General features: G+C 44.4%; 1 protein-coding gene across 3 annotated transcripts in view; it reads right to left on the bottom strand.

Moving 5' to 3' along the window:
• LOC124714486 (thymocyte selection-associated high mobility group box protein TOX-like) overlaps positions 1-25,523 on the bottom strand; it is a 488,444-nt gene extending 462,921 nt beyond the window's left edge. For all 3 annotated transcript variants that reach the window (XM_047243029.1, XM_047243024.1, XM_047243027.1), the window contains exon 1: positions 25,177-25,523. In XM_047243029.1, the coding sequence (XP_047098985.1) occupies positions 25,177-25,245 (69 nt within the window). In that variant the 5' untranslated portion in view covers positions 25,246-25,523. The remainder of the gene's footprint in view (positions 1-25,176) is intronic.
• Positions 25,524-25,853: the final 330 nt, after the last annotated feature.

Here is a 25,853-nt window from a genome sequence, read left to right on the forward strand (position 1 = left end):
AAAGAACACGTACAACACCGTCGCAGGTTCGAATCCTGCCTCGGGCACGGATGTGTGTGATATCCTCAGGTTAGTTAGGTTTGAGTAGTTCTACGTTCTACAGGACTGATGACCTTAGAAGTTAAGTCCCATAGTGCTCAGAGCCATTTGAACACATACAAAATGTTATGGGGAAGGCAAACCAAAGTCTGCGTTTTATTGGCGGAACACTTGGAGGACGCAACAAATTTCCTGAAGAGACTGCCCACACTACGCTTGTCCGCTCTCTTCTGGAGGACTGCTGCGCGGTCTGGCATCCTTACCAGACAGGATTAACGGAGTACATCGAGAAAGTTCAAAGAAGAGCAGCACGTTTTGTACTATCGAGAAATAGGGGAGAGAGTATCACGGACATGATACAGGGTTTGGAGCGGAAATCATTAAAACAAAGCCGTTTTCCGTTGCGGCGGTATGGTCTCAAGAAATTTCAATCACCAACTTTCTCCTACGAATGGGAAAATATTTTTTGACACCGACCTACATAGGCGGAAACGATCATCAGCAATAACATAAGAGAAATCAGAGCTCGCACGGAAAAATACAGCTATTCGTTCTTTCCGCGCGCTGTTCGAGAGTGGAAAAAAGAGAACTATTGTGAAAGTGGTTCGATGAACCCTCTGGTAGACAGAGTAGCCATGTAGATGTAGATGTAAACGGGATAGTCGATGAAATTGAATTGGATTCGAAAAAAGAGTCATGGGATGACTAGGCACTTCGTTAACAAAGCTGAGAGAATTTTGTAACTGGCGTAGCGTTAGAAGAACTTCGAAATACGTCTGGCATCCTCGTGAACAAAAAATATGATAATTACTGAAGGAGCGATATATACTTACAATGTGTTGCAATGTGGTAAAACTAGCACACTTCGCTTAATGATATACTGTCCTGTGACTGACTGCACTGTAAACGGTACAGTGTTCTGAGGCAATGAACTAACAAACATTGGCTTCGACCCATTGGTAGGACATGATAAAACTATCTACGACAGAAGCTGCCGACTAAACACTTGGGCGAAGAGTACCGTAATACTGCTCCATTGCGTTGGAGCTGTCAGGCTGAATTTGTGGGCGTTATCGGGGCGGGTGGGTGGGATGTAGCGAAAAGACGGTGCGGATGGTCCCAAATTTGTCTAATTTGCGATTCATCATAAAAGCAGGATCACGATTCGTCTGGAAAGCCTGGAGTTCCCAAGGAATTGCAATTTACCTGGAAAAATCATGGAAATCTCAGGGGTTTTCAGGAACTGAATAAAATCTGAGGGAATTCTGTGTTTTTAACCTAGCACTGAAACTGAATTTTATTGAGTTTCATAAATCACAAATTTTCAAGTACGTCTTATTTCAAAGTGTGTTAATTATATGAATATTATTCCATATAAATTATCGGTGTTTTAAGACTGCGGTTAAAGTACTGCTTATGGCTGTTATATAGCTCAGATAGGAGGAAAGAAAAGTCACTATTGCGGTAAGCTGCGCCCGCCCCCCTCCCTCTCCACACTTCCCATTAATTTCCAGTAATATATCAGGAGCTTCTTGACGCCATCTTCGTCCTCACACCTGGAATTCTCCGGTAATTTTTTCCCAAGCTTGAGTAACCACCTTCGAATTAACAGATACCTGAGGAAAGACACCTAATAACCGACGTAAACCTATTTAAAAAATTCCAAGAACTGGCTTTCAGACATGATTTACGAATATTCTTTCGTGTTACGTGTTTCACTCCGTAAGAACGGCGAAGATAACGTGAATTTAATCTCAGCGTTCACAGATGCATACGAGCAATTACTGTTTTTCCATCCTCTGTCACTCCCTTAACGATGACTCGTAGAGTGTAGTACATATGGGACGCACCAGACTGTCCGAAACGTTTTCGCTACAAGCTTCGTATACATACTGCTGGAGAGGCATTACGTGGCCAGGAACATAAAAATTAAATAAATACTAAATGATATAAAATATGATATTTGGGACAAATGGTAATAAATGTAAAAACCTCTAGCGTATGACCAAAGTGTCAGTTCTATTGTTACGTTTCAACGAATTTATCTGCAGACGTCAACGGTCTTGCTACTGAGGTTCTTAGAATAATTTCAAGAATAGCAACAAAGTCTTGTTCTATAGTTCTGATTGGCAGACAGTGCTGTCTGAAACTGATCCAACTCTGATGTTGATCTCTTCTGCGATTTTACGCAATTCTGGAAAACTTCGTAAAACAGCAACCGTTGCCCACACTATCGAGTAAGATTAAAGTGCACGACATTTTAGCTGGTACAGAAGGTGAATTGAATCCTGCGACCGATGGCGACGGGACGAAAATACATTCATCGATGTTATACTGGACAATTATTCTACTCGTCTGAGAACTAGAGATTCCAAACGAGTGGAAACTCAGTCAGGTACAGGTCACTCGTATACGGGAAAGCAGTACGCATTATGATGAAACCGACGGCAGTAATTACAAGTTTCATGTTATTAAGTAAAAAGGATGTCTGTGCGATTGCATTGCATACAGAAAGGTTTGTAAACTTGTCCTTCCACTTATGGACTTGCCGTGAGTGGAAAACTGTAGTCTGTCACGCAGTACCGTTGCACAAAATGAAAGTACGGCTGCTACTCCTGAACGAGGTCAAATGCATTGCTTTTCTATAACACCTGCGACTCAGCCTTTATCCGTGCGATTTCTCCATCGTTCCTTCTTTCTGGTCAGCTTCGTCTCAGCCTCGGTCTAAGGCACTACCCTTTCTGCCGTGTCCAGAGCGAACAGAACTCCAGTATTATTATCTGCTGTAAGTTTCTGAAATTCTACGCACTTCTCATTCTGCTACACTTTGTGTCTTTAGCTTCATACATTGCACCACAGAAAGGATTAATCTCAAAACTAGAGGTCTAGAGTTTCCAAGAAGAGTAGAGGTGTTTATTCTTCCTACTTAGGTCTCGCCGGCCGGTGTGGCCTTGCGGTTCTAGGCGCTTCAGTCTGGAACCGCGTGACCGCTACGGTCGCTGGTTCGAATCCTGCCTCGGGCATGGATGTGTGTGATGTCCTTATGTTAGTTAGGTTTAAGTAGTTCTAAGTTCTAGGGGGCTGATGACCACAGATAAGTCCCATCGTGCTCAGAGCCATTTTTTGAACTTAGGTCTCGCAGAAAGACCGCGACAGTGAAATTAGATTCGGAACCATAAGGTGACCTACCGACAGACATTCGTTTCGCTTAACATTCCCGAATGGCACAGAAAAGGGGTAAATGCCACTAGTACACTACGTGCCCTACGCCTCACATCGTACGTGGTGCGAACCACTATGAGTTTCATTAGACTATTATTGTCGTTACCGCTGTTACTATCATCTGTAAATGTAGTTCCGCTAACAACTGGGCTCTGTACAGACTTATAAATTAGGTTTCTAATGATTAGGGTAGGCGTCCTATCGGAATTACTCGCTCCTGCGACGCAACGAAAACGTCATAGGCCGCGGGCGAGCCAGCCTGCCTGCAGTTATTTAGCACGCGCGTTTCGACACAGTTTCGTCACACGAAAGAAAGTCGTGTTGCGCATCGGCTGCGTAGGGCCAAAGAATGCTGGAGTCGTGGAGACATACAGTGAAACAAAAACGAAGGAGGAAGTCGTTAATCTGTTTTGCAGTCGCCAGGTGCGGAAGACCACGGATGCACAGCTCACTCATTACTTCTTCCACATCTGACAATGAGTGTGAAGAATTCCGAACTGCTCTGTGGATCAGTCAGTTAAAGCGTTTGAGGAAGGCAACGGCATACGACATCCAACTGGACCATGTCTGCTAAAGCGCTGTGGTGTTCAAACCAACCTTCGCGTTAACTATAGCTTTACCTTTAATTGGTACAGAGGTTTCAAATAGGACGTCCCGTTGACGTGCAAGGGACTGTGACAGGGGCAGGTGGCATCGCTCAGATGGAACGGAGTATACGAGCACCAGTGTCCGAGAAGAGGCAAAGTGTTTTGGTGACGTACTCGCGTGGCAGCGATCCCCTCTACTCCAACTGCTCCGCCTGTGCTCAACCGGAACACAATCAAGGCCGTGTGCCGGCGGCTGCTGGTATGTGGACCGTTAGCGCGCCACGGCGCTGCTCTGATGTCACGTCTGCCTTTCGCAATCCCGGCCACTTCCCGGGAACATCCTTGTCTCTGACAAAGAATAAATAAACGATGGCCGGGCTGAGATTTACGGCGAGACGGCATTGCCATCAGCAGCACAAGGGCGACAATTCAGTGGACCTGTTCCTGAGTAATAGTTCCAGAAGAGAAGTTTTGTTGCCCCGTTTACGTAGAATTAATACAGCTACAATCCACATAAGTCAGCTCCCAACACTACGTTAATAATACTCCTAAGAACTAAGGGAGATTTCAGTCTGATTTTCTATTGATGAAGAGATCATTAGAGGCGAGTGAGAGGACGACCTTACTCTCTTTGAAGGGGACTATTCTGGCATTCCCCTCAGATGATTTAGAAAAAAAAAAGAAAACAAAAAAAAAACAAACGAAACGACTGTGACTGGATGTATACTCGAAACCCTTCTCTCGAATATGAGTCACCGAGTCATATTACCATCACAATGACCTCGTGCTGAGTCTCGGCAAAATGATGTAGGTGATGTGCTGTCAAAACGAATCGTTAATCATCCGGACAGTGGTCTTACTTTTCGTCCGGTTCAAGGACAAAAGATACAGCACGTGACTCGAATCCTACGAACGTAACTAATGGAAGATATTATACTTACAACAACAAGAAAAGCTCTTTCTGGGCTCTTGCACAATTTAATTTTAATGGCTGGCTCATCTGTCGAGTGAGCAGTCCGATGCATTAACCTTCCATGATAATTAATCGCGTCAAAGAAGCTACTGATTTTCTTGTATACAGTTTTCTCATCCATATTCCGATTTTTATTTTTAGTGGTCGTTTGCGTGTAACAGTGTGTTTAGGAGAGTGGAGGTCATGTTTATGGAATTACTACGTATTATATATTACAGCGGACGTTCTCGATTACTTTATTAATTTCTCACACACTCATCCTGCATTAGTTCGACATGCAAGCTAAATATCTCGCCGTCGCGAGGCCAGTTTAATTCAACATCATCATCGATGATTAAGTGAGCTCAAACGATCATCACCTCAAACACTGGTTTGACAGTAATAGTTTATTAAGTATGGAGATGACATTAATAATATTCTTGGGATCTGAACACAACTTTACTCCTCCACTTACGTGGGAGATGTGTTGTTAAGCTTGAGATCAGTCCTAATGTGTGGGATACCAATATTTATATACTGGTTTGTAGTGTAGGTGTAAATACGTGTGAGAGAAATACTGAAAACGCCTGAGCTTTGAATGTCATAAATTTCGATGCTGCTGTGGGCCTTAATTGCCGGATCCAGGAATCCAGCAAGTGCTCCTGTCGGACCATCCTAAACAGTATTTTTGCGAGATCGTCATACCATTTCTCTCGTAGCTATGAGAGATTCTGAGGCTCAGTTCTGTATGAGCTAGTGTATCTAACGCAATCTGCTCTGTCCAGATTTGTTTTGTGTGTAAAATGGCAATTATTTCGGTGAAGCACGTTAGAGTTTCAATATCCCTAAAGCAATAGAGAAGCATATTTTCTTCAAATAGATCGCCCGCGTTGTACAAGTCTTTGGGAAATTCTGAAAATTCCCTTACCCTCGCCTGTTAACGGTAAACTAACAAAGAAATAAATGTACCCTAAAACGCAGCGGTAACTTACTTCGTAAGAAGATTTTACTCAAATGCTGTAACTTCTCTGTGACCAGTATACTAGTTTTCTGGCACAGTCGGACTGTTACGTGAAGTACTCACATATGTTAATCACAAAAAGATAAAATGAGTATCAGAATTTTTCTCGAGTTTTAACTCTCCTATTAGGTGTGATGGGAGAAATTTGAGAAGGATGTGGTACCATAAACAAGTCTTACCACTGTCCGGCTTTTAGTGACAGACATCGTGCTTTGTGCGGTAATTCAGAACTATATGAATTTATCGATGTTTAAGTGCAGCAGCTTTATAACACATGACACGAAGTACAGGGAAAGGCCATAGCATTTCCTAATTCAAATACAGCAGTGCTATGAAGTGCTTATTGGGTGACGGGGTGCATTGTTTGTCAACTAGGAATTCAGAAACTGACGGAACATGGCTGATACGAAACGAAGGGCAGGGACAGAAGGCGAAGGCCCACGTGGAACGCCCGTTGCGGCCGAACCTTGACACACTCTGGGCGGCAGGTTCGCTTCCGTGAGAGGCCCGGCAGCACGTGCTACGTTGCTACAGCCGGGAAAGCGACGCCTGCGCTTCCTCAACGCCTCGGCCTCGTCTCTCGCACACATTCACTAGTACACTTTCAGTAGCGCCACTTATACCATAGCGTTAAGCTTCATTTCGAGTATGTTCGAGCAAAAGGCGTCAGGCAGACGACTGACTGTATCAAGCAAAGGAACTTCACAGGTAATTCGCAAATCTACCTGAAGATTAAAGCAAATAAGTGTTTTAATTTTTACGCTTCACTCGTATTTGGAGCGGGTACGGTTAAAATTATCTCCCGACATTCAGTTTTTCCATGATTTCATTACTTCAAAATGTCTCTGAGCACTATGCGACTTAACTTCTGAGGTCATCAGTCGCCTAGAATTTAGAACTAATTAAACCTAACTAGCCTAAGGACATCACACACAGCCATGCCGAGTCAGGATTCGAACCTGCGACCGTAGCGGTCGCTCGGCTCCAGACTATAGCGCCTAGAACCGCACGGCCACTCTGGCCGGCTCATTACTTCACTTCAAGGGAATACCTAGACAGCTCCACCAGAAATGCCTCGACATGATTCTTTCCCCATCATTGCCTAAGTGAGATGTCTCCGTCTCTAATGACATCGAAGCCGATGGAAGTTACACCGTAACCTTTGTAGTCATATTTTCTCGCACGAAACTAGTACGTGAGCTTCGGATGTTATACGGTGTAGTGTACATATCGCTTGCTGTCGTATATTCTTTGCACAACAAAGGCCTTGATGCGCGATACCAAACACACGATGCACCTAAATTTTAGTTAATTAATATTTAATTTCGTGCTGTTACTCTCAAACACGTTTCGGCACCTCTTTCCCTTCATCACTGCTCACCCATTAATTTTCTGAAGACTGTAATTTAAACCATAATAACTGACATGATATAAGCGTTAATTAGGCTTACATTATTACGACTGCGAGGTAGTCGTGTCTCGATTAATTACATGCGGTGGCAGTTGTATCAGCGACAATATATTCGATATGATGGCAATTTCCACCGAATAAATGGATGCAAACAGATAATGGAGAGGAAGCGCGAAACATGTTCGCGTTGGAAGTTTACATTTATTGTTCCAGTGGATTGAACAATGTAACAAATATTAATTTTTGTAGTTATTAGTTTGCAAACACGAAATAATAAAGTTACAGCATTCACAAGATTATTATCGCGCACAAATATGTCGCTTTAAACGCATCAGGTTGAAAAAAAAAATTACGTTTGGATAAACATGTACGTACAAACTGCATGTCGCATACCCAAATAAACCTCTGTCCTGAATGAAATTTATGAGTAACGAATTCTAAACATGAAAACTGAGCTGTGTTTACATAATAGAAACCTGTATGTCAATATCATTATTCCTGTATTTGAAGGATGGTGTATAAGAAAAATACGGAGTAAGCTCTTTCCCGCTTAGGAGTCTTGGTCCATGCCATCGTGGTAGACGCAGTCAGTATGACCGGTAGATGTGATACACGTTGCTGACATTACGTAAAGGACAAGAATCGTTCGAGCTACAACTTCCACTTTTCAATGGAGATAATACTGTTTTGTTAAGTCTATCTCTCTTAAGGTAAAGAGTGTATGATGTGTGCAGCCCAGTGTGGCCAAGCGGTTCTAGGCGCTGCAGTCCGGAACCGAGGGACTGCTACGGTCGCAGGTTCGAATCCTGCCTCGGGCATGGATGTGTGTGATGTCCTTAGGTTAGTTAGGTTTAAGTAGTTCTAAGTTCTAGGGGACTGATGACCACAGCTGTTAAGTCCCATAGCGCTCAGAGCCATTTTTTTTTATAATATGTTTCGACATGCTGCATTACTATAAAATATTTTATGGCCTACTCATTTCGTTTTCTGTTCATTACGCTACTTTAGATTTAAAACACTTATTATTTTAACTTCTCTACACATTGGGGAATCTACTGACGCCGATATCTTTTCCTGGCAAAAAACCCGCGCACTTTAGACGAAGAAAGTATGTGATTTTATGCTGAACGATGAGCAGTAGTAAGTTATGAAATTTAAAAAGTACAGCCAATCATACTGCAGTATATTCTGTCGCATTGTAGTTCTTAACATTCCTAAATAGAAAAGACGATTAACTGCAGAAGCAGCTGCTGGTGAATGATGATACAAAGAAAGCTAATAGTCTTCCTATCCAATAACATTGGTGTTTCGGAAATATTAGTCACTTTATGTACACTGAGCTGATCTGCAGTATTATGAAATAGTTTCCTTATTTTTAAGTCAATATTACAATCGGAGGCTGAGTTGTTGTTCATATAGGCGTCATCTTAATTAGCCGTACTTACTGAATGGTGGTGGCCAAGTTCCCACGTCCCACATTTTTCTCCAAAAAAATGTAAATCAATCACGACTTAAACAATAGGCAGTATGGAGAATTTTTTTAAGTAAAGCTGTCATCAGCATATGGCTTAATACGAATTCCAAAGTGTGTTTTACTAGGCGTGATCGTAATGGAGACAATATGCCTTGCCTTTCTCCGATCGCCAACAGTATCTTAGTTATCCAGATATGCAGGGCTCTACAACGGAGGATGGTATCCGAAAGGTAGTGCAGTTTTTTCTTTTAGTCGAGCAGTTTATAAAAGTGGAAGTCTTTTTTAACACTGAAAAAAAATACGACTAACGATTGTTTGAAGTCTATATCTTTGAACTTATAATCTCTGAATTACACCTTCCCCCCTTCCCTCCCTCTCTCCCTTCCCCACAGCCGCCAAGGCACCCGCACGTCATGTCATTTAAGGATCTACGATATTGAGTTCCACGTCTCGTCACTAAAGATATTTCGTCCAGAAATCCTAACTTTACACCATGTCCAGGCCAACCTATGCTTATTTCATATCATACGTCTCACATTATAGTGGCCCTAAAACACCACGTATTTATGCAGTCAGACTTTAGTCCACCACGGTCACTTCTAATTCCCGAAATTGGGCATTAATTGTCCGACAACAGGCAAAATAAGTTATGAATTGTGAATAATGGTATTTCTGCGCGCAATAACAGACGGTTATAATGAATCACTTCGGAACGAGGGCAGAAGAAACTCGCAGACCTATCTCCGTGTTTGAACAAAAGACAAGGCATGTCTGTCACCATCAGAATGCAACCAGCATAAAAAAGGTGGCATTTACACAATGGGACAAGCTCCGTTTCAGTACGTACAATGGCTTGCGCCACGGCCGCACGTATTATTCTGCGTGAAAATAACGAGCAGCGCCAGTGCGGTACACGGCGCCTGGGAGAAGAAGGGCCGACGGCGGCGACGGAAATTTCCTCGGGCAATTTAAGGAGGCGGTGCCGTTGGCGGCGCCCGCGTGGGCTGCTAACAGGTGGAAGCCAGGGCTTCCTATCAAAACAAACACGCCCCGCCCCGGCCGTGGAATGCAGCGGGCACGGCGCCGCCACCGCCACCGCACAGCCGGGGGCGGTCGCTGCCCCTTCTCCCTTCACCCTTGCCCCCCCCCCCTCCCCCTCGCTCGCTCCACCACTCCCTTTGGCTGGCTATCGGGGCTCTACTCGGTGACCTTTCTTCCAGACAACTGCTTCATTCGTTGCACTTACTGCCACTTCCTGTGTGCACCGTAGGAACGTAGCACAAGAACTTTTTAGGATTACTGACAACAAGACGTACTGTCCTCCGATCACTCTGTTCGTTAAGTGTCTAACTGTTCTACATAAAATTATACTCCTCAAGCTACTTCGTAGGCCGCAGCGTCACTTGTCTTCCCCGTTCCTGTTCTACTCACAAAGCAGGGAATACGACACTGTGCGTCTCTCAATATGCGTCCTTTCTGAAGGTAGGTGGTGGGAATAGTTTTACAATCTACCTCGAATACTGGTCCTGTAGATTTCACCAAAAGTCCATCGCAGAAGGAACGTAGTTTTTATCTTATCAGGCCTATGACCGTCTCCGTTAGCAGTCTCACAGTGAATGAGCAGCAAGAATCTGAATTCCTCCGTTTTCCTGCGACAATCCAATCTGGCGTTGAGTCCGAATCCCTGGAACAGTGTTCAAGAATACATATACGAGGGCTATCCACAAAGTACATTACGTTTTGGAATTAAAAATAAATAAAGTATTGGAATTTTTTTTTATTATATACAGATGAAAGCCACACTTACTGAAGCTGTGCGTCGTCATCAAAACGCTGCATAGCCAACCACTTCTTCATTGCTGGGAATAAGTGGAAGTCGCTCGGTGCCAGGTCGGGACTGTACGGCGGATGAGGAAACAACTCCCACTTAAAAGATTCGAGAACTTCACTAGTGGCATTTGCCGTGTGGGCCTGGGCGTTGTCGTGAATCAGCAAGATCTTTGAGCCCAACTTTCCCCTGCGCTTGTTTTGTATTGCTCTTCTGAGGTTGTGCAGAGTTTGGCAATACCTGTGAGATTTTATTTTAGTGCCTCTTTCCAGGAAATCCACAAAAATCACACCTTTTCTGTCCCAAAAGAAGAGGTAACCACGTGGTTGAAGGCGCAGGCGGCCGAATTTTACGAAGAAGGAATTTCCAAGCTCGTCCATCGCTGCGATAAGTACCTTAATTTAAATGGCAACTATGTAGAAAAGTAGTATTTAAGTGTGGCTTTCATGTATATAATAAAAAATTTTTCCAATACTTTATTTATTTTTAATTCCAAAATGTAATGTACTTTGTGGATAGCCCACGTATCTCAGAGTTGACTTGCACGCGGTCTCATTATCAGGTGGCCAGCTCTGCCTTATAAATTATCCCAATAAGAAAAGTATATTCTCCCTCCCTACATCAGAATAGCAAATGAAGGTGCGGTGTTCAAATCCGTTCTCGTCATGCTTTATTCTGCTTCACGACATAAGTCATAACTTGTGGGTTATTGTCAGGCTTCCTCGCTGAACTTTAGATTCTCTTTGACTGCTCCAGTGATATGATTTACTTGTTTGAGGAAGAGTGAAAACTACTTCCAGTATATATCAGACGAAGAAGTATTGTATTGCATCAGGCTTTGAGATGATGAATATTTCACTTAAAATGAGACGACAAGAACTGCAACAATTCCATTTGCTACCATTTAATTATATGGTAACTAATACTATACCAACTTCAATCTCAATTTTCTCATTCCCAATTACGCATATATTTACAAACTAAATTTTTATGTTTTGTGTATGTCTGATCTTGATGCCACTTGTAATGGTCAGTTAGTGCCATGGCCTGTGAAAACGACGTAAAAAAACAATCTCGTGATTAGAGAAGAGATTATATTTAAAATCATGAAGTGCATATTCTTCTTTATTTAATGACTTGACACACTAGCGATCGAGTATTCATGAATATTTAAGCATTTCTTTTTGCAGTATTACAATTAAGATGCTCAGGGCGCGATTTGTAACTGGATGACTCTGTTCTATATTAACTCTAGTATTTTAATTATTTGTACACCAGCACATGTGTTACAACAAACTCTCACAGCGCTTTAGTAGTAATCAGGAGACACAATGTTCAGATCGCCATCAGATGACGCTGAAGTGTGTGCGTCTACGGTGCGAGTGCAGTTTCTTCAACAAAGTGAAAGCCTGTAACACCATTGCCGGCCGCGGTGGCCGTGCGGTTCTAGGCGCTTCAGTCCGGAACCGCGTGACTGCTACGGTCGCAGGTTCGAATCCTGCCTCGGGCATGGATGTGTGTGACGTCCTTAGGTTAGTTAGGTTTAAGTAGTTCTAAGTTCTAGGGGACTGATGATCTCAGATGTTAAGTCCCATAGTGCTCAGAGCCATTTGAACCATTTTGTAACACCATTATCCTTGTTCAGCTTGAGGTTCAACTCTCATGATCTCTATGCCTACGGAACCGTAAACTCTAAGCAGGATACTCTTGATAATTTAAAAACTTTCGCGATGATAATTATCTCACATTTCCGAAAGTAGTAGTGGAATTATAAACTTTCAGCATGCTGGAATAATTGCTGGTCAGCAACTTCTGTTAATCGGTACAATTAAATTAGTAAAATTGTCAGCGCCACAATGCCTCAGTTGATTGGTTCTGAAAACGGCTTTTTGCCGAAGACTAGGTTGATTTCTTAATGACGAAAATTTAATCACTGAAGACATGTATCGTTTTTTACAGAACTTTTCCCGTTTCGTACGACGGATTTCGCTCTAACCCGGGAGAACGGATAAGGCGACATTTTCTATAGAAAGACTACTCTTTTAACAGTTGTAATTTTAAGGAAAACTTAAGATAATAAAAGAGGCGGTGCTGAAATCCGATGTTGTCTTAAATAGCAGAGGCAGTATGAAATGGAAAAAAAGTCCAGGATATAAATTACGCCTCATGAAATAAGTGTTCTCTAAATTAGACTATGAATTTCCATACTTAAAAATTTTTCCAGAGATGTTGAAAGTCTTAAGACTTGTTTTACAAGCACAGTTTACAAGAAACGATCTAGAATGTAATCAATTGTTCTTGTCGAAAAAGAACCACCCTGTTATTTGCGGGGCATTTCACGGACGTTTCCTGGATGGGTAATAATGTCCTTACAAGAAGGTACAACTCTTCCTCAAAGTCCTAACTAGGTAGGGGAAGGTACAGATAAGGTAGAAAGAAAAACTAAGCGAATCATTAGTGGTTTGGTTATTGACAACCAAAGTGTGTCAGTAGAACATTGTGAGGCAGAACGGAAATTCTTCATTAGAAAGTTTAGTGTCAAAATTATGAGAACCCACTTTTCGAGGGGTAACAAGAAACGTATAAGTATTTTCCAGGTAAATGTTTTGTAATGGCTACAGCGGTGAAATTCGAGAAATTCGGTGTCATACAGAGACATACGGACAGTTGTTTCTTCGTGTAAGATGAAGAAAAGGGGTTACTGAAAGTATAGTATTCACCACACGTCGCAAACGGAGATGTAGGTGCAAGTATGCGGAAAAAAATGTACCTCCGCTCCGGACACCTGGGAGTTACCACACAAGAACGAAAATTAACAACACAGAACATGCTTTCACTTCCCTGTCTCCACACGACACAAGCCACACAAACACTGTGGTTCCACATTTCATGTTATCCAGCAGCACACCCTCCACTGCGAGTTCCGATGGCACCGCGAAGAGATACCAGAATAACGAGGCAGAATTCAGCGAAGGGACGATACGCATCTACACGGAAATGCACTCGCTTCTAATCTAGAAAGCGAGATGGTTTCTATGTATACACGTATACAGAAAGGAAATTACATTAAAACAGTGACGCGCAGAACAATTCGTGCGGAGATTAACATCAGTTATCAGAGGAGGTTAGCTTCACAAATCGACCGTGCAGAGGACGCAGCGAGGCCGAAAGATGAGATAGGCGCCAACAAGTTCCTGCACCACACACGAAGGAAACACACTCAGCGCCGCAGCAGCTGCAACACACACACACACACACACACACACACACACACACACACAGAGTACCAAACGCCGCCGTTACACAACAGTAAAGGGGGAGAGAGGGGGGAGGGGGGCAGCACAGAGCACACCATACGCACGCACAAAGAGTGCTCAGCCTGGGTACTCGCCACAGCAGCCTATACTTAACTCGGTGCTTTACGGTGCGCCACGACGCGAGATCCATCGCGTACTTCTCAGCCGTCCATTACGGCCGTCCAGATAAGGCTGGGACGAATTTAATGCCGACTCGAATAAAATCTGATTATACTGTCATGAATCGTCTTTCCCTAGTTTATCAGAGACCTTCCACAGGCAATTACAGTCACATCGTATACTTCTATTATACAATTTTGTGTCATTAGAATTGCAAATTGTTCCATTTCGGAGCTGAAATCCTTCTCGTTTCGCTCTGGCGGCTGCGCAAGCAAATGAGCACTCTGGAAAGAACACTGGAACGTGTTTCGTAGCATGTAAATTGCGAACAAACATTAATAATAAATGAAGACGCTTTTACGTAAGCGGCGAGACAAACGCGGCGTTTTATCTCGTGGCAGAAATGCGTGACATAGCCGTGCGTTATCTGGGGGCTACCTGTGACCTACTTGAAACAACGCGATGTTCGAGATAGTTTGGTTCTCCTCGTGCAGATATAGCGTGCTCACGGCGTGCACATTACTGCTACCTGTGCTCGCTCCGGGCCGCTTGCCCTGTCTTCCTTCAGTAAACATACTGCCTGCTTACGGAATGAGTGAGGTGAAGTGCCACCGGCCTGAGGATTTCTCGGCGGACGAAGAAGCTCAGCACATCAATCGTAAAAAAAACTGCCGAAACCACCTTAACCCTAGAAAACTAAAGGGGGAAAATGTTACATTGCTACTAAACCATCGTAAATTGTGCTTCTTCAAATTTATTCAGCTGAAGTCGTAACCTATCGACAATACCTCAGTCATTTACAATATTTAGACGTCCGTTACGTACCAAATTAAGTGCAAAACATCCTGTTTTATACCCGACTGTAATCGTAAATTTTACGACGGTTTAGTAATCTAGATTTAACATTGAGCGCAGTCAGGAAAGCAGAGCGCTGTCGTTATGATAACAGTTCAATGGTGTTAGAAGGACACTTGTAGGTAGGAGAAAACAAATGAAACATAACGCACCTAAAGGAAGGTAACTACGTCGCTGGTGATACCCACACCTGTCGGACAGGTAACAGTAATTACGCGAAACGATAGAAGATCAAAAAGCAATGGAGATCTCACACAGAGGTAAGCAAACTGCGATCCGTCATCCGATTCCAGAGGAGTTGCAGCTTTCATGTTCCTGTGGTAATGACAATAGAAAACGTACGAATAAGAGCCCAGTTTTATGACATTTTCGCGCATACAGTGTTGTAGAGACACCCAATAAATGCTGATGGCAGTCATCGCAGTAGGGTGCAGTGCGATGCCGACAGACCTGCTTGTCACTTAGGAAGAAACTGAGGTTAGAGATGAGCTGTAAACTTATTTGTGTCTTTTGCAAGCACTGAAGACAAAAACATATGCATATAGTACAGGGGCTACTTTCCTTTATCTGTTTTGCGTTTAGCGGACAAGGAGGAGCTCGGAACATGACATATTGCATCTAATCTGTTTCACTGCCCAAAGGATTATAGAATAAAAGAGTAGAAATAAAATTAATTTACTGCGTTGAAGACACAGGAAAAGTCCCATTATAGAATCTATCTTCTCACTCCTATTGCTGTAGCGTCTGAAATGTTCTACTAGAACTAAAACTGTAAAATGTGTGAGCATAGATGCGCCTGTTATACGGTTCACGGCGTGGCCAACATTCCCTGAGAATCACTTCCTATAGCGACAGATTTAGTGTGTTACGACACATTAACACGGGTAGATACAAAACGACAATGTCCGGAAAGAAATCGTTCTTAAAGCAGCCAGTCAAAAGATCGTTACCGACAATGAGCAAAGCTCTGAAAAATTAAACTGTTAACATCTGATAATAATATTTCTAAGAATAATTAATTCCTACCTAATTGCAAACTGTCTTTATGCGGGTATCTGCTTTTGAAGCACACGCCTGTTGATTACTGTAGCACACATGTTATTAACGCAGCTTAGCTCGACGAAGACTTCATTGCGTGGTGGGAGAGATGTAACTATTCCTTGCACCAACCAGATAGTGCAGCGACGCTTCCTACACGCAGCTGATTACTGGAAGTGTATCACGAAATTTTAACTCAGTTATAATGAATAGTTTTCTAACGTCTGTGTTAAGATCACCTGGCTCGAGTCGTACAGGTATTAAACAAAGTGGCAGTCACAGTGAATAAGACCTTCATTCTTACGGGTGAACAGGGACTAGGCTACTAAGTCCGCACCTTACACAATGCGATTTATATTCAGGAAGCTCAGGTGTTCTCGAACACAGGTGGTTGAGTTATTTTAATCAGTGTGCAACACACGCACTATCCAGGAAACGTATATGACTTCTTCCTTATTGGTTCCTGACTGCAGATCTTACATTTATAAAATAGCTCACGTCTATTATAATAACTGTTTAGCATTAAGTGCGAGTACATTGTTTATAGTTACTAATGTGAGGCTTAGAGGGAAATAATGGATTAGCATTTCCAGTGAAAACCCGGAAAAGCACCAGGATCTGGTCCCACATCATTTGACACAATCTGTGAACACGGTGGCGCCAATGACCTACAGCGAGAAACAAGTTCGGATTGATAGTCGACTCACTCTTACACCTTTTTATTTCTGTACGGTGAAAATACGGGACAAAGGAGAAATGCAGACGGCAGAGCAGTGACGAAACGAAGCGTTGGGAAATGCCGTTAGTCGTTGTCGTTCTGCCCACCGGCGGGGATTATTTCCCCAGCGCCGGGCATCAGGCGACTATCGGACGACTCGGCTTGTCGTTGGCTAGCACTCGTATTCCGTACACCGGTCGTGTGGGGAAAGTCCACCACCCTAAGTTTTCGTATGGGCAAACTCGACGACACTTCCGCAGCGCCAAAATTCTAATTACTAAAACTGTTCACTGCTCTTATTAATTTATTAAATTGCCTTCTAATGATGAAGAACGATAATAAGATTGTAGTTCAAGGCGTATTCAGCAGATTGAAGGCTGAATGTTAAAGCAAGTATACCTGAATGCTCCTTCGGCTCAGCACTCAATAATTGCCCTTGCGTGTCACAAAGCTATTCACTGTTTCGAAATATCGAAAATGGCTTTACATTTAATATTATTAGAAATAAAAGAAGAGAATTTTTAAGCTGATAGTTACTTTTTTTAAAAAAATGTAGATAGCAGCAATCATCTCAAAAGTTGGACTCATGGTCACAGTGGGAATGGTACTGTTTGAAGTGGCATGCTGGTGTCTTCCCCGGACATAGGCAAATACTGAACAGAGTACCCACAATTCTCTGGAAAATTCACACCACTTAACGTTCGTAACATTCACAGGATGTTCGCATAATGTCACCCTACCGTTTTATTATAGACTTAGATGCCTTATTTCTGAAAAAAAAAGAAAAGAAAATGCTTTCTCCCTTATAATTGACAACGTCGTTACATATTCTCAAATATCTTCAAGATGGAGGATGCTTACAATGAAGAACGTTATTAATATCGAGAAATTTATTCACGTGTGATAAACATTTCTGTCAGTTTGAATTGTAAATTCCATTCTGAAAAATTTAACCACTGCAAGACTTTTTGTCCACACAGCAAAGTCGCGTTTCGAAAACCTACAACCGGTGTAGACGTGTTTCGAGGAAAGTAATTCACGATTTTGCACGTCACCAAATGTGAAGTACTATCAGTTACCACTCGCGTTTACCGGAGAGTAAGATACTGTCTTGCAGTAAATGTGGCCCACAGATTAATCTCGCACGTTGCAACGACACTGGCGTCATTAACCGGAAAGGTGACACGTCGCCGGAGATCGCCGATCAGCCGCATAGCTCCGTAGCGGCTTGCCGCACTTTACAGCGACGAGCGGATTGTTATGGATATTAAAACTGTCATATTATTAATATTAATGCATTAATAACATTATTTTACTTCCGCGCGAGGTAATGAATGTATTTTATTCTTCTCCTCCTCCGCCGCCGTCTTCTCACTTTTTGTTCGCGCTACTTGAGAAGTGATACATAATTCATGAGCTGAATAATTCAGCAGGAAAAAAACAAATTCGAGAGTAAGCGGAGAAGTGAAGTAAGTGGGGCAGGCGGCTGTGCTGTGCTGCGCTGCGCTCCAGCGCACAGTCGGCGCCACGCGTCACACCGCGCCGACCGCGCTCAGCCGTGCGCCGGCCGCGCGCGCGCTCTGTCACAGCCGTGCCCGCTGCCCGCCGCCCGCTCCTAATGCACCGTCCTGTCAGTCCGGACTGCAGTGCACCGATACGGACCACCTCTGGAAGGTGCTCGACGCCGATAACACAGATACGGTCGTCGGACTATATTTCCAAATATGAGACAGACTCCAGATATTCTTTGTCGATGTAGATTCGGTTGTCCCATAGCTACCCATGTCATTCATACACGCAAAAAAAATGTACCAGAAAGAGTGAGCAAACACGCTCTTTTTTTTTTGTTACTCGTCATTCGCCAACTTTACACAGCTCCTTCTCGTTACGGACAGCATTAACCAATCGATTTATTTTACACATTTCATATATTTCTATTCATTATAGTGAGTTCTTTTAATTATTGTAAATAATCACCTAATTAAACCAAAGATCAGGATGAAAAGCGCCGATACGACTGCTGTCAGCCCACTCACACGTGAAAAACCGAAGTAATCAATAATGATGAAGCAAAAAAAAAAAAAAAAAAAAAAAAAATTAAAAAAAATCAGTTCTTAGGTGCACTATTTTTTCCACTCGAAATAATATTATATAAAGGGAGAACATTAAAGAAACCCACAACGGTTTGCATAAAATTCTCAGTAGTTGCAGCTTGACTAAAATTAAATAAAATACAAAATAACGTTCGTAAGTCAGAGGAAAGAAGTGCGCTATTGCTGCACGGCAGGAGTGTCCACCAACCCGCGGGCTGCATACAGCTCAAAGCGATTGTCAGCGCTGCCCAGTAAGTGAGCATCTGTCACACGATCGGAAAAAAATCCATAAAATTTTGTTTATCTGAAGTTATGATAAACTGCATATTTTCAATTTGAAACGCCCACCACACGATGCTGTTCTGTCATTGGTTCGTTTCTCTTATTCTTTTGCCGGCCGAAGTGGCCGTGCGGTTCTAGGCGCTGCAGTCTGGAACCGTGAGACCGCTACGGTCGCAGGTTCGAGTCCTGCCTCGGGCATGGATGTGTGTGATGTCCTTAGGTTAGTTAGGTTTAACTAGTTCTAAGTTCTAGGGGACTAATGACCTCAGAAGTTGAGTCCCATAGTCCTCAGAGCCATTTGGACCATCTTCTTCTTTTCCAGCGATTATTGTTAGTGAGCAGTCAACTGAATGCGGCCCAAAAATACCCGTCCTCATCGAATGTGGCGCAGATAAGTTAAAATTGGGCACCCCTTCTCTACTGCGTTAGGGATGTGTCTTCTGCCTCTGCGGAATGTGACAAACACGTAAAATTATTCATAGATAGACCTTTTCACAAAATTCGAATTAATGCCACTTTTTCGGGAAAGTGCAACGCAAATGTATAAAGAATTTGACATTTTCATCTAATAATTCTGGAGGGAATGATCGAAGGAATCTAGAGATGTGCATAAAATTTTATGAAGTCTTATAAGGGGGCTGCTGAAAAAAAAAATTCAACAGCTTTTTCACAAAAAGGTTGTAAGATGAACTGGAGAACCAGTGTGCGGCATAAGAAGTATTGTTCTTACGAAAACTGATAGGCTCTTGCTTATGCGCGATTGAATCGTAAGTGGGAGTGATAAATGTATTTGTAGTAATATAATAGTTCCAAGTGCTAGTCGGTACGCATAATGCATAGGTTTTTGGTGCGTATACGAAAATATGCTTCCCAATCAGTTGGAGTCGGTAATTTCAGGCAAGTTTTAGCTTCCATCAGTTGCTCAGTTTCCCGATTGATCGCAAGATGGCGTAAGCAGCACCTTCTGGAATTCTCGGAACGGAAACAGCGAGCACTGAAGCGGGTATGGCTCCCTGTATCAGGGCGAAGCAGAATTGTGGTTCACAGTCCTATTAGCTGTGAATCAACCTGATACTGGCAATTGTAGTTATTTATCCAGAATGCAACTTGTGTTTCCGAGGGTAATTTTCCCCAAGTTGCTGCCGGTATCCTGTCTCATGTCACACTGAGGTAAAAATTGGCTTATTGTCAGTATTTTGTTGTATCGGTCGTCACTCAGTTCATAAATACACATGGTCAAATATTACTTCCAGAATGATAAGAATTATTTCTCTAAGGCAAGCACTTTATCAAAGACTGCTATTGTTCCTAGCAAACTGGTTTGTAAAGCAAGTGATTCCCCTGAAGTGGCTGCTGAAATCAATAACTTTGCAGTCTTAGCGATACTGCGGTATCTCAAATACGGATCAGCAATTAATACGAAAGTTGTCTTAAACGAATGAAAGATTTAACTGTTTTCTGTGCTCATTTCGGAATCGTTTACGAAGTGACCCTTTATTTCAGTAGCAATGAGCGAATAAAAATAGTGCCACTCTGATGAGTGGAGTATGGTAAAACCTAGTCTGTCCTGAATACAGTTTTTTGTGACTGCCCCGAATTAGCCCTGGCAAGTTACAGCAGCTAACTTCCTCGCTACTGATGCCTGCGTCGTAGATGATGCGCCCATTCTCATAAACCTGCAGGATATTACTCCCTCACAATTTCAAAACGATTGCGGAAGGATGGGCGCGCAGACCAGAAAAAAATATAGTTTCGCTGTGAGTGCAGTCCCCCACCCGTGACCACTGCCCTGTGCCGGTCATTCCGCATGACGGTCGTTGCCAATTTGCCAGCCTGCCGGCCTCCTCTCACGGCGCTGAGTATTGGGTCTTATTTTCGTGGCAGGCGCACCCGACGAACCAAAGCGCGGCAGGTCTGCCGTGAAGTAACGAGTCCCGACAGGTGCGCTCTCGGGGGTCGTTATTCCCATCCCTTCTTATCATACGGCGGCTGCTGCTGCACACCAAACAAAAACCTGCACAGTTTTCGGCACGTCCTGATGTCGAAACGAAATTGTACGCCCTGATATGTTGTCCGCAAATTTCTGAATAGCAATAGTAATTCAAAATGTTTTCAGAACACCCACGAACGGAGTACTGTTCGCAGCTCTGTAAATAGCAAGTGTGAGCCGTTGATAAGACGATTAGATTTCGCGCAAACGTAGAATGCTAACTGGTGTTAGAGAAAATGAAGGCATTGGATACCGAACACCCTTTAGCTCGCGATCCTAAATTTTAGGTTGGGAAGAGATGATGGTATGGAGACTTCAGCGCTGTTGTGGAAACAGAGTAATTTACGAATTGTGCGGTTACGTTCCTTTCTCTGAAATGATGCAATCGGCTACTTCATTTGTAGCACACGCCGTAACGAAATGGTGGAGATATGTGGTGAAAAGAATCTTTCATTGGTCAGAGAGTCGCGCCCGGTTAGTTCAATCTGGAGGATAATATCTGCGAAAGATGAGTGTCCGGCTTCCAACCTGGGGTCGCTGCATCGTTTTAACGTTATCACCAGCTTCAAATTCCCGAGGCCAGCACGTGCCGTTATGAGTACGGCCATCACATATAATTTTAAATCCCTTTTAATGGACATTTATTTAAAAAAATGATATTGACAAAATATCGGGAAAGAACGAACGAAGATTAGAATATGACGTCCCGTCAATGACGACGTCAGTAGCGACGAGGCACAAACACCCACCAGGTCATGATGGGGTAAGAAATTAGCCATGTCCCACTTCAAGGAACCATTCCAGCATTCGTCTTAAACGATTTAGGAAAGCCACGGAAAATCTACATTTAGATTGGAAATTTCAAACTTCAGTCTTCCTAAAGGTCCAGTGTCTTAACTGCTGTTCCACCGTGCTGGGTCAAAGGTCAGTATAGAGTCTAAAGATTTTACTGGTTACACAACACTTTTCGACTCAGAACAAGACAAGAATGAGAAAGCCCACTTTAGTTGAGTTTCCTTCTACTCCTCTCCCGCCTCTATGCACTAACGAACAGATACACGATGTAGAAAGAAACTTAACAAGCACTGTTGACAGACAAGTAGGTAGCGCTGTAGATGTGGCGATAAGTTGGTCTTTATTTCATTCGGTACAAATGGCTAGACAATTGGACTCTTTGGGATGATTCGAATCAGATTGCTCTCCGCCTACTGGTCGGTACAAGAACTACCGGTGTGCAGAACTGTACAGTCGTGGGATGCCGCCGCTGTGTGGCCTCTGCGACAAAGTGCTCTGTGTCCGCTATCAACTGATTACTAAAGCTTACAATTAGTCCCTGGAGCTACATAAAATTAAATTACCTTTGTCTACGAGACGAGATCGAGCAATAAGACGCTAATGAGAGGCGACCGTAATCGGACTTTACTGCAACAGATAAAGAACAATTACGGCCCCGGAGCCAATGGGCGGGCGGACGCCGGCGCACAGCCGCGGTTACGACAATCAAAACACATTCCGCTGAGTTATTGCTGACAAACGTATCATTACCCCGGTGATTGCAGAATAGTGATTACGGTGAGATTCGGCCATCAGCGAGATTGAGATAGTGGGCATAATTTGGGAGCGCGCGCGTTGCCCGTCCGAGCTGTAGCTGTCATGCGGCGGACGGCCCACGCAGGCTCCTACAGCACTCTCCAAACAGCAGAAATGCCTGCCCGAGAAAGCTTAGAGCGCTCCCTGCCCGCCCGGTATGCGACGGAATTACGGGCGAAGACGAAAAAACGGTGCTCTGAAGCGTTATCTGTTGCAATAGCCCGTTCAGACTCCAGCGATGTAACGAGGGGGAAAAAAGGAGTACTGTTCTCTCTGCCGTGCACAGAAGAAGAGCACTTTCGGCGTTCAGAGCCGCTGCGGAACTCGTCCTCAGCCACACCCAGCTACGGCGGCCGTAATGTACTACCGCGCGCCTTGCCACTCTTAACAGTTCAGAGTTCGTTGAGATAAGAACCTTAAGATAGACGTCACTTACAAAAGTTACGAAAAATTCTGCACCACCGTTGAGTGCTGCGTCTTTACCGTTAGTAGAAGGTACAACCACTAGTGTCCAGAAGCAGGCACGAAGAGGTGATTTCAAGGTACCGGCGAGCTCCGTTGCTGACTGTCGCAATCACACGCGGAAAAGCTAGGCGTGAATTTGGGCGCATTCCGTGCGGCACCGCACGCGCAGAGAAGCACTTCCCTTTCCGACATCGCCCCTCCGCCCCTCTCTGCCGTCCACCCTCTCCTCCGGCAGCGACACCCTCTCGTATCGTAAATTACGAGCGCACCATACAGCCTTTATATGGCGTCAGCTACATGGGACACACAGTTTCATCTTCGGAGACGGCATATCCGACGCGCTGAAACTCATTAATCTCCTGGCCGTAAAGTAAGACCGGTATCAGTGGCGCGAGAAGAGTAGAAGCTCTGAAAAGAGCTCTACACTAGGGGCTACCGCTTTATAATTCCGTTTCGCAAGGTAAAATATCGGGACATTATTTCGTGGCAGGCGACTGAACGCGACGTGCGCGCTATACTACATTATGCATACGCGAACACTGCCCACTGCATTTATAAGGCCGAGCCAGGACACGGACACCGTTTGAACATAGGATACGCATTGTTAACCACCGTGCTCACCTTGTTTGGCGGCAGCGATGAGATATATCGCGCACTTGCTGGAACGCGAGGACTATTAAGGTGAAGCAACAGCAAGTGCTCGAACGTTCTGAAACTCGTATAGCCATTGATTTCTGAACGAAAACGACACTCTGATAGAATGCGACATACCGAAAACCGGTAGTTAATGCTGATGAGGCAAGTTGGTCTCGCACTGGCAACAAGGTATGACTTTACGATTCGAACCCGTGAGCAACGGGAGCGCGGCAAGGAGCAGCGGGGCAGTCTTTCTCGGCAAATAGTGTTCCGCCTGGCGGGTAATTACTTTTTAGTACAAACAACCCTCTTGCGCGGGGCGTCCAGGAGGCGGGCGACGGGGGTCACTGAACTGGCCGCCTCCCCAACAGGTGTTGACTGATCACAAAGTTCTCTTATTCCGATCCCCTAACTTTATCTCCATGTCTTGACACAGTGATTTATTTTTCCCGAGCTATTAACGCACAAGGCAATGTTCTCTCCAACAGGGAAACGAAATGGTAGTTTGCGAGCAACTGAACAGTACTTACCAAACGGAGACGCTAATACGTCACAGAGTTGTAAAAACGGGTACTTATCTATCGAACCAACTATAACTTACATTTTACAAGACATCTGACGAGAAGAGAAGGAGATTTAATTGTGCTGTCCGTCAGTTTTCATTTCGCTATGAAACCATCCCGATATTCGCCTCAAGTGATTTGAAGGATATTAAATTACAGTGGTAAAATTGGGTTTTGAATTGCGGTTCTACCAAACGCGTGTGTAATACGTTTAATCACTGGATAGTTTCACGCGATAGATGCGTCGACAGAACATTACACTGTCTTCAGACATGAGATCTCGATTACTCACTTGATGAGAATAACAGTATCACTTGTCAAGTAAATAAAAAAATAAAAAGAAGCAGGCTGGACGCTCTCACGACTATACTAATTTAATGCCAAGACTGTAATAACAGGCAAAATCCTAACAATCATATTTCGAGCCCGCAAGTCTCGAATGAACGATAAATTAAAGGAAAGTGTCTACTTCACCATCACACTCGACACGCAGAATGTATATTTCGGGGTGTTCATTCGGGATGACGATCTGATTTTTTACACGTAATAGTTTGGGACGCGATCTGGGATTTTCGACAATGCAGCGAACGATGATCTCAAAGGTGTTTGCTGCCTTGTTACTGTGCAAAGAAATGCTATTGTCCATTTGAATGTAAACCCATAAATATGTTATATATCAATTACGCCGTACAATCTCAGAAATCACAAAAGTATAACATCACCCTCGGGAAAGGGGCTTGTGTAGGGCGCTGCACTGTTGCGACACTCGTCTAATCACCGCACGCTCATTGTAATACTCCCGGAGGCACATGGCACTTTGTAGACGATAAACGGGTTGTTTCACACGGTACAGAGTAGAAGCGTCTCCTAGCGCACTGGCATCGTAGACACACACACGCGAGGCAGCGAGATGCGGCGGCAGCCGCACACACACCCACCCACGCACGCACCGGGCGGACTGCGCGCGAGATTCAACCTGGCACGGCACGCACTCACCTTGTACAGGTACTGATCGAACATCCGACAGACGTCTACATCGGTGCCCATGCAGTAGCTAGCCTCCATAGCCTGGCAGGGCCCCCAGGGACGCTGTACGTGGTACAGCGACAGCGCCGGCTGTTCCACGCTGGCTTCTGTTCGGGGTCCTCTCGCCCGCGGCGCGCTTCCTCTCCTCCTGCTCCTCTGCTCTGCTGCCGGGAGCGGTGTAGCCGCGCGGCGGTCGGGCGCGGCTGAGCACTACAGCTGCTGCTGCTGCGGGCGGCGCTGGGCCAGGTGGGCTGGCAAGGTGGGCAGGCGGCTCAGCGGTGGACCGACTCGCGGGCCTCGACGTGTTGGCGCGGGCACGTTGCACTACGGAGTAGTTGTCGGGAGGGCCGCCGGCGCGCCGGTTAGCGCTCGGGGGCCCGTGCCGCCCCCACCACGCGGCCCGCCGCCCCCACCACGGCGCCCGCGGCCGCGCTCCGCGGAGGGGAGAGGGCCTTCTCCCCACCCGCGAGGGGCGCCTTCCCCTCCGCAGAGATGCGCACAACCGGCCCCGACTCGTACCCGTCCCGCGCCGATTTCAATCTCCGTATCAACAAAAAAGGTCGTAATAATCCCGAGCAGACATATTTTTAAACCCCGTTTCTTTTTTTTTTCCCCCGCCCGTGTATACAGAGAAACAAAAAGGGGGA

Source organism: Schistocerca piceifrons, chromosome 1 (genome assembly GCF_021461385.2).
Source record: "Schistocerca piceifrons isolate TAMUIC-IGC-003096 chromosome 1, iqSchPice1.1, whole genome shotgun sequence".
Taxonomy (NCBI): Eukaryota; Metazoa; Arthropoda; class Insecta; order Orthoptera; family Acrididae; genus Schistocerca; species Schistocerca piceifrons.